We start from the raw sequence: 10000 nt of genomic DNA, 5'->3' as shown, positions 1-10000 counted from the left end.
AGAAGAAGGACAGACCAAAGAAGGAAAATAGAAGTGGAAGGAGGAAGAGACGAGAGGAGGAAGGAGAAAAAAACAACAACAAAGAAGTGAATTCAGAAAAGAGAAGGAAAACAAAAGAAGAGAGGAGGAGGCGTCAACAACCAAAACACTACAACCTCCTTTTTTTGAGGAAATGATGGAATGACGACCTTTTTATTTTCACTAAACACAAAAACTGCTTCGTCACAAAGACGTCCAGGAACAGTTTGACCTCACAAAGACGTCCAGGAACAGTTTGACCTCACAAAGACATCTAGGAACAGTTTGACCTCACAAAGACATCCAGGAACAGTTTGACCTCACAAAGACGTCCAGGAACAGTTTGACCTCACAAAGACATCTAGGAACAGTTTGACCTCACAAAGACATCTAGGAACAGTTTGACCTCACAAAGACGTCCAGGAACAGTTTGACCTCACAAAGACGTCCAGGAACAGTTTGACCTCACAAAGACGTCCAGAAACAGTTTGACCTCACAAAGACATCCAGGAACAGTTTGACCTCACAAAGACGTCCAGGAACAGTTTGACCTCACAAAGACGTCCAGGAACAGTTTGACCTCACAAAGACATCCAGGAACAGTTTGACCTCACAAAGACATCTAGGAACAGTTTGACCTCACAAAGACGTCCAGGAACAGTTTGACCTCACAAAGACGTCCAGGAACAGTTTGACCTCACAAAGACGTCCAGGAACAGTTTGACCTCACAAAGACATCTAGGAACAGTTTGACCTCACAAAGACGTCCAGGAACAGTTTGACCTCACAAAGACGTCCAGGAACAGTTTGACCTCACAAAGACGTCTAGGAACAGTTTGACCTCACAAAGACGTCCAGGAACAGTTTGACCTCACAAAGACATCCAGGAACAGTTTGACCTCACAAAGACATCCAGGAACAGTTTGACCTCACAAAGACATCTAGGAACAGTTTGACCTCACAAAGACATCTAGGAACAGTTTGACCTCACAAAGACATCCAGGAACAGTTTGACCTCACAAAGACATCCAGGAACAGTTTGACCTCACAAAGACATCTAGGAACAGTTTGACCTCACAAAGACGTCCAGGAACAGTTTGACCTCACAAAGACGTCCAGGAACAGTTTGACCTCACAAAGACATCCAGGAACAGTTTGACCTCACAAAGACGTCCAGGAACAGTTTGACCTCACAAAGACATCCAGGAACAGTTTGACCTCACAAAGACGTCCAGGAACAGTTTGACCTCACAAAGACGTCCAGGAACAGTTTGACCTCACAAAGACATCCAGGAACAGTTTGACCTCACAAAGACATCCAGGAACAGTTTGACCTCACAAAGACATCTAGGAACAGTTTGACCTCACAAAGACGTCCAGGAACAGTTTGACCTCACAAAGACGTCCAGGAACAGTTTGACCTCACAAAGACATCCAGGAACAGTTTGACCTCACAAAGACGTCCAGGAACAGTTTGACCTCACAAAGACATCTAGGAACAACGGATGTAAAACGAAGGAAAAGAAAGAAGACGGGAAGAACCTGGAGAAACAGGATTAAATGAGTGCTTTTATGTCGATGATGCTGTGATGTCGTCTCACCATCCACTTGGGCTCGTCTCCGGTTCTGGATTCCGTCGTCTCGTCGACCGAACTGAGCGACAGGCGGGCCGGAGAGGGCGGGGCCAAGCCGTGGCCCGGGAACGAGGCTGGGACGTGGAAAAAAACTCAATCAGCTCGACCAGGCGGACATTTCAATGTCCGTGTTCAGTGTTTCCATGGCAACTCTTCAGGTGAGAAACGTTTTGGTATTTTTGTTTCAGAACACTTTCACATTTGCATGATGTCATTTCCACCCTGGGCCACTAGTGGGTGCTGTTTGTTTTTGGAATGAAAACACACACACACACACACACACACACACACACACACACACACACACACACACACACACACACACACACACACACACACACACACACACACACACACACACACCACAGAGTAATGAGCTCTAAACATCAATGAGAAACTGACATTCTAGTACTACAGTATATCCTCTCAGCACTGTGAATTGTTTATTGTATATTTGTACTTCTCCGGGTTTTCTGCTTTGCAGTTGTTCATAAATACAAGCGAGAAGCAGCAGCTCTTCTGTCTCATTATAAGACTGTAAAATGGATGAGATATTCTGCATGCAGCAGTAATGCAGGTTTTACTGTGATACTGTAGCAGATTTCTGCTGTCAGACAGTGACATCTAGTGGTCACAGATGGTATGCATTTTGATATTCAAGTTGCTTTTTAATAATAGAAGCTGCATGAACTGGAAGTACGGCAATAAAACAGGCAACAATGTGGTCAAAGTATGAATTACATTTAAATAGTTTATTTTTGAAGGAATTTATATTTCAAAGCTGTAGGTTGTTTCTTTCAGTCAATAGTGATGTAATTTGATTACTTATGCGGCTTTCAACATTGTCTGAACAGTTATCTTTATGAATATATATATAACTACATATTTGTCTTCACATGGAGGGAAGAAAAGTAAACATATTCAAGTAAACAGACTAAGTAAGTACAGTAAAAAGTATTTATATGTCATTACTTTCCACTATTATTCCAATAGTGTGACCGTCCTGGATTACTAATGTGATACCAGAGTACCACCAGAGTACCACCACCACGGTACGGAGTAAACAACCTGTAAACATCCTCAGCTGTGGCTGATCAACAGAAGAGGCTTACACTCCTCCCAACACACACACAGGAGCAGACTGCCCCCTGCTGGTGGGGCTAGTGACAGTTTGTAGTGACCATAGTAGAAACAGTAGTAATACTAGAGGTGCTAGGAAGAGTAATACAGCTCCAAAGCGCTTTACATAGCTCATCACATTCATTCACCAACTCCAATGGGGGCAGTTTGGGGTTCTGTGTCTTGCCCAAGGACACTCCGGCACGTAGGCAGAGATGGGAATCGAACCTGCAACCTTCTGATTGGGAAACGACTGCTCTACCAACCGAGCTATAGAGTAGAGGTGGTGGAAGTAATAAACGTAATAGTTAGTAGTAACAGCATTGGTTGTATTACTACAAGTATCAGCAGCAGTAGTAGTACTGTTAATAGTAGTACTAGTAGTATGAGTAGTAGTAGAAGTGCTATCAGTAGTTTTAGGAGTAGTAGTAATAGTAGCAGTAATGTTTATAGTAGTGCTAGTACTGCTTCTACTATATGTAGTACTGCTTCTACTATATGTTGTACTGCTTCTACTGTATGTTGTACTGATTCTACTGTATACAGTACTGCTTCTACTATATACAGTAATGTTTATAATATATGTAGTACTGCTTATACTATATGTTGTACTGATTCTACTGTATACGGTACTGCTTCTACTATATGCAGTACTGTTTATAATATATGTAGTACTGCTTCTACTATATGTAGTACTGCTTCTACTATATGTAGGACTGCTTATACTATATGTAGTACTGCTTCTACTATATGTAGGACTGCTTATACTATATGTAGTATACTATATGTAGTGCTGCTTCCACTATATGTTGTCCTATATGTAGTACTGCTTATACTATATGTAGCACTGTTTATAATATAAGTAGTACTGCTTCTACTATATGTAGTACTGTTCCTACTATATACTATATGTAGTACTGCTTCTACTATATACTATATGTAGTACTGCTTCTACTATATGTAGTATAGTATATGTAGTACTGCTTATACTATATGTAGTATAGTAAATGTAGTACTGCTTATAATATATGTAGTGTAGTATATGTAGTACTGCTTATACCATATGTAGTACTGCTTATGCTATATGCAGTATAGTATATTAGTATATGTAGTACTGCTTATACTATATGTAGTATAGTAAATGTAGTACTGCTTATAATATATGTAGTGTAGTATATGTAGTACTGCTTATACCATATGTAGTACTGCTTATGCTATATGCAGTATAGTATATTAGTATATGTAGTACTGCTTATACTATATGTAGTATAGTAAATGTAGTACTGCTTATAATATATGTAGTGTAGTATATGTAGTACTGCTTATACCATATGTAGTACTGCTTATGCTATATGCAGTATAGTATATTAGTATATGTAGTACTGCTTCCTCTCCAGTAATCCAAATCTCTTATTCATTTGATCCATTTTTTTCTCTATTTTAACCTTTTTTTTTTTCAAAATTCTAGTAATTTTTGAATTTTCTTATCATTTTACTTGCTGAGACTTTTTTCGAAGTCTTTATCAAAGAAATAAAAGTCATCATGAAAATGAATTTGGTGTAAAATAAAAATAGGATAAAATGTTTATGTATCATTTAGTTAGATTTCAAGGAACCTCATGTGGCTCCAGAGCAGCAGACCGCCGGTCTGGTTCATCCAGCCTGAGGCCTGTACTAGAACCTGAGACCTGTACTAGAACCTGAGGCCTGTACTAGAACCTGAGACCTGTACTAGAACCTGAGACCTGTACTAGAACCTGAGGCCTGTACTAGAACCTGAGACCTGTACTAGAACCTGAGACCTGTACTAGAACCTGAGGCCTGTACTAGAACCTGAGGCCTGTACTAGAACCTGAGACCTGTACTAGAGCCTGAGGCCTGTACTAGAACCTGAGACCTGTTCTAGGAACCGTGATCAACATATCAGGATCTGTTTCCTGGTTAACTGATCCAGACACTTTGGATCCTGATAACTTTACTACCAAGCAGGTTCTCAACTCTCTGGTTCTACCCAGACCAGGTGTGAGCGTTCACATGAAAGGGGCGGAGCTTGCAGCGTCTGACCAATCACACACAGAGACACTCTGCAGAGCAGTTTCCAGATTACTGAAGGAGCAGTTAATCTCTGAGATTAAGAAGAATTCAAACTCATCCAGCAGCTCAAAGCAACACTGCTGCTGCAGCCAGAACCAGAACCTTCCTGACTTGGTGAGATTAGAGCAGATTAATGGATCAGTGATATAAAGGAACAGCACTGTGATCACTCAGTTCCACTTTATTCCAGCAGAACGGTTCCAGGCAGAACTTCCTCACTGCTCTTCTTTTACTTTAGGTTCTCCATCACTGGTTCTGAGGCGGAGGTTCTCTTGTGTTTCCTGTTGGAATATTAATTCATCACCATGACGACAGGAGGAGTTCTGGTTCTATAAATTCATGGTTCTGCAGTTCTGTCAGGTGTGATCATGAACCTCATTATTCCAGATAAACAGACCTGGAACAAGTCAAGAACCAGAACCAGAACCTCCTTCAGAGCCTCAGAGACCAGGATTTATTGTATTATGTCTAAAGATTGTTCTAGATTAATTTCTCCTCTCCTCTCTGCTGCAGCTCAGAGCTGAACCTGCCCACCAATCACCATCATTTAAGAATGGGCGGGGCATTTTCCAAGAGATCTGATTGGTCAGGAGGCGGAGCTCTGACCTCTTATCTAGAACATAACCTGCTCTGGAGCAGGTTAGACTTTCAGCGTCAGTTACCAGGTGATTTATCCTGGTGAGAAGTGAACCAGCCTCATAGGACAGAAACCCAGAGTTAATCCTGAAGTTATCTGGATAAGAGAACCACCAGTGTCGTAGTACAGGCCTCTGGTGTGATTGTTCTAGTCCGGTCGTTCCTCTCTGGGCGGTATTGCAGAAAGCAGGTTTTGTAAAAACTCAGAGCATGTTAACCCTGATGTGAGGGAAACTCAGAGTTTTCCGTTCCAGAAAGAGAGCTGAGTGAAGCTCTGGGTCAGTCACCATGGTAACAGACAGACAGAACCTGCTGGCAGGTTCAGTAGAAGAAACCCTGAGTTTCTACTGGCTCCTCCCACCTGAAGCAGCTACAACAAATGGATTGTCCTTATTTCCGAACCCGATCGACGTCCAGACGGAAATAATTTGACATGACTTCTGTCACGAGAATCTTCTGGCCCAGATTAGCAGTTTGTTTTATTTACTGGATTAATTCCTTCTTGAATCGACCCGCGCTTCACATCAGAGCCCATTTTATGCACAACATTACGTTTTTGTGTCAGATGGTGGTTTTCTTTATAATACTGGTGAAGAATCAGCCAAACAAGTGATCTGATTCTCTTTCTATCCTTCCTGTCTGCTGCCAGCTTCAGATTAATGGGTTCAAACTGAAGCAGCACTTTTCTCCCGGTCGTCTCTCTTCTTTTACGGGTTTTGGGACTGTTGCCATAGCGACCGGTGGAATCGGGGCTCCACTGATGAAGCTTTTTATTGTGGTTGTTCAGGCGAGAAACTGAAGGCTCACATACTCAGAGTTGATTGATCTAATTCAGATCAGCTGTTCTGGAACCGGAAACTGTGACGTTCTACTCAGAGTGAGTTGTGAGTTGTCAGCGTCAGTGAGTGGGATCAGTGCAGACTAAAGGGAGCTGGATAAGATGTAAAGAATTACTCTACATTCTGACCTCTGAAGTGAGGAGGTGGTCCGGTCCCGGTCAGCGTCCTGGAACGAGGCCTCTCGCTCCTCAGCCGGATAGCTCCGCCCATCTGGATGGCCCCGCCCAGCTGGGCCGACTCGGACAGCGAAGGAAGCATCTCCCCGCGGAGCAGCGCCAGGTCGTGTTCTGAGAAGGAGCGGTCTCTCTTCAGAGGCATCGGGGAGCTCTCCGTCCTCCTCAGCTCGCCGTTATCCGGGGACTCCTCCTCCTGTGGGCGGGCCGAAGGAGGTCAGGGAGGTAAGGGAGGTCAGGGAGGCCAGGGAGGTAAGGGAGGTCAGAGAGGTCAGGGAGGTAAGGGAGGTCAGAGAGGTAAGGGAGGTAAGGGAGGTCAGAGAGGTAAGGGAGGTCAGGGAGGTAAGGGAGGTAAGGGAGGTCAGGGAGGTAAGGGAGGTCAGGGAGGTCAGAGAGGTAAGGGAGGTAAGGGAGGTAAGGGAGGTCAGAGAGGTCAGGGAGGTAAGGGAGGTAAGGGAGGTAAGGGAGGTCAGAGAGGTAAGGGAGGTCAGGGAGGTCAGGGAGGTAAGGGAGGTAAGGGAGGTCAGAGAGGTAAGGGAGGTCAGGGAGGTAAGGGAGGTAAGGGAGGTCAGGGAGGTAAGGGAGGTCAGGGAGGTCAGAGAGGTAAGGGAGGTAAGGGAGGTAAGGGAGGTCAGAGAGGTAAGGGAGGTCAGGGAGGTAAGGGAGGTAAGGGAGGTAAGGGAGGTCAGAGAGGTAAGGGAGGTCAGAGAGGTCAGGGAGGTAAGGGAGGTAAGGGGGGTAAGGGAGGTAAGGGAGGTAAGGGAGGTCAGAGAGGTAAGGGAGGTCAGGGAGGTAAGGGAGGTAGAAACATGCAGTAGAAGGAGCAGAGTGGGCGGAGCTTCCCAATTCTGTCTGTAAACAACGAGATGCTTCCTCGGGTCGGGGGCTCACCTCAGAGATGTTCATCTCCTCCATCTCAGCCAGGGTCGGGGCCTTGAGCAGGACGCGAGGGCGGGACGGCGGTGGCCGGAGCCCCGCCTCCGTCACTGATAGGTCGATGCAGGAGGTGGACTTTATGTTACAGGGACACGACTGGGCGAGGCAAGGCAGTGAGCCGAACGCTGAGGGAAGAAAACCCAAAACCTGGAGTCACACAGAGCCAGGAACCAAAACGCAACCTGGACCCTCAATCTGAGGTCAGAGGAGGAAGATGCTCTATAATCTGGTGTTAGAGGAGGAAGATGCTCTATAATCTGGTGTTCGGGGAGGAAGATGCTCTATAATCTGGTGTTAGAGGAGGAAGATGCTCTATAATCTGGTGTTAGAGGAGGAAGATGCTCTATAATCTGGTGTTAGAGGAGGAAGATGCTCTATAATCTGGTGTTCGGGGAGGAAGATGCTCTATAATCTGGTGTTAGAGGAGGAAGATGCTCTATAATCTGGTGTTAGAGGAGGCAGATGTTTTATAATCTGATGTTAGAGGGGGAAGGTGCTCTATAAACAGATTTATGAACTTAGAACAAGAAGCAGCATTAAAACATTAGAAGAGAAACCAGCAGACAGAGGGGAACAGTTATATAATCCATCTTCTTTCCACTCTGACTAACCATGGACACGTTGGCATTACAGCTGCTGATAATAATGATAATAATAATAATAATAAATATGAATAATCTAGTTCCACATTAGAGCTGAAGACATTTGAAATGCGACTTTCAGTTTTGATCATCTGAATTCAAAGGAAATGACTTTATGGTCTTTATTCATTCACAGAGCTTTATTATTGTTTGATAAAGATTTCAGTTAAGTTTTCCTCGTAAAACGAAGCTTCACTGATTAAATGTGGCGACGTCACCTGGTAAAGAACCGAGTGGGAAAAGTTCAGCAGCAGGAACAGACACAGTTTTACTGACATGCCAGGACCTCTTCTGATGTTTTATCATTCTTCCCCGTGTGTAAAATGAAACTGCTTCATCAGCGAATCACACAAGGTTTCACCTCGAACGACCTTGATCTGGAAATAGACACTCGGTCAATAATTGTGAAACGTGAAACCACCTTCAGAGGCTCTGGAGGCAGAACTCCTCTTGGTGTGCTTCAGTACGGAAAGTACCACCCGGCGCGCAGTACTTCTACTTCAACGTGACCTTATGAGGTTGTGAGTACTTTGGGTGCAGCCCCATAAAGATATCAACCTCACGTCAAAGCAGTAAAAGGGAATAAACTTCTAAAGACACAAAGCAACAATAAGAGCTCGTTACAGTGTCGGTGAGCTTTCCACTGCTGGATCACTGAGGCCACATTCACACCACATCTCATATAGCAGCGGTTGGCCAGTAGAGGGCGCCAGAGCGCAGCCACCTGGGAGCGAACAGGAGAATTCATTTGAATTAAATATAGAAATAAACTGTAATACTGTCAAAATATGTTCCTGCAAACAAACTAACAATGAACCCTGAACTGTGTTCATCTCATTTTCTACAGATAATCTTCAATAAAGGAGAATTTCTTGATTTCTCTCTAGTGTGTGTGTGTGTGTGTGTGTGTGTGTGTGTGTGTGTGTGTGTGTGTGTGTGTGTGTGTGTGTGTGTGTGTGTGAGCTGCAGAAAGCCCCCCCGAGGAGGCGGGGCTTAGTAGCGATCTCACCAATGACTGATCAGCACCAGAGTGACTAACATGAACTCCTTTTGATGTTGAGCCTTTTGATCCTCCAGAGCTGCTCTGTGATTGGCTGAAAGTCACTTCTGGTTTGTTCTGCTGTTTCTACCAGATGTTGGCATGAAGACAACAAGTTGGATTATTAACTCTGTCACTTCTCTTCTAATTCACTGTTTGAAAGAAGACTTTTGAAAAGCTGCATGTTCAGTTTGCTCTTAGTCATTTTTATATTCACACAAACAGAAATGTGTTTGTTAATGTTTATAAATGTTTAGATATGTTCATACTTATCAAAGACTGAAAATTAACAAGCTTGAAAGCACACCGTATATTTTGCACTTCTCTTTTTGAGGTTTCTTTCAAAGAATTCTAAAATACTTTGAAAGATGGATTGATGTGTTGTTTGAAAATAAACCTGATAAACCTTTAGTTTCCCTAAACTCAGACTAACTGTCATTTCCAGTAAAGCAGCAACAAAACACCTTCCGTTTCTAAAAGAGATGAATGAAAACATAGTATGTTAATATACGAATCTTAATAAGTGTCTCTGTTCACCAGCTGTTTAAAAGAACTATGTTTCACCACTAGGGGGCTCTCTGTTCACCAGCTGTTTAAAAGAACTATGTTTCACCACTAGGGGGCTCTCTGTTCACTAGCTGTTTAAAAGAACTATGTTTCACCACTAGGGGGCTCTCTGTTCACTAGCTGTTTAAAAGAACTATGTTTCACCACTAGGGGGCTCTCTGTTCACTAGCTGTTTAAAAGAACTATGTTTCACCACTAGGGGGCTCTCTCAATCTAAAAAAGGCCAGACTGTTGTAATGTGTTTTATTAAAGGAGACATATCATGCTTTTAAATCCTTCCTTTTTACATATAAATCATACAGTT

General features: G+C 43.5%; 1 protein-coding gene across 1 annotated transcript in view; it reads right to left on the bottom strand.

Moving 5' to 3' along the window:
• spire2 (spire-type actin nucleation factor 2) overlaps positions 1-10000 on the bottom strand; it is a gene marked incomplete at both ends in the record, with an annotated part of 35400 nt that overhangs the window by 5962 nt on the left and 19438 nt on the right. The window contains 3 exon segments of the mRNA XM_080474749.1: positions 1620-1726; positions 6469-6709; positions 7405-7574. Of these exon segments, the coding sequence (XP_080330875.1) occupies positions 1620-1726; positions 6469-6709; positions 7405-7574 (518 nt within the window).

Source organism: Lipophrys pholis (assembly GCF_963383615.2).
Source record: "Lipophrys pholis genome assembly, chromosome: 11".
Lineage (NCBI taxonomy): Eukaryota > Metazoa > Chordata > Actinopteri > Blenniiformes > Blenniidae > Lipophrys > Lipophrys pholis.
The sequence above is the reverse complement of the archived record's forward strand: the minus strand, read 5'-3'. Positions and strand labels throughout refer to the sequence as shown.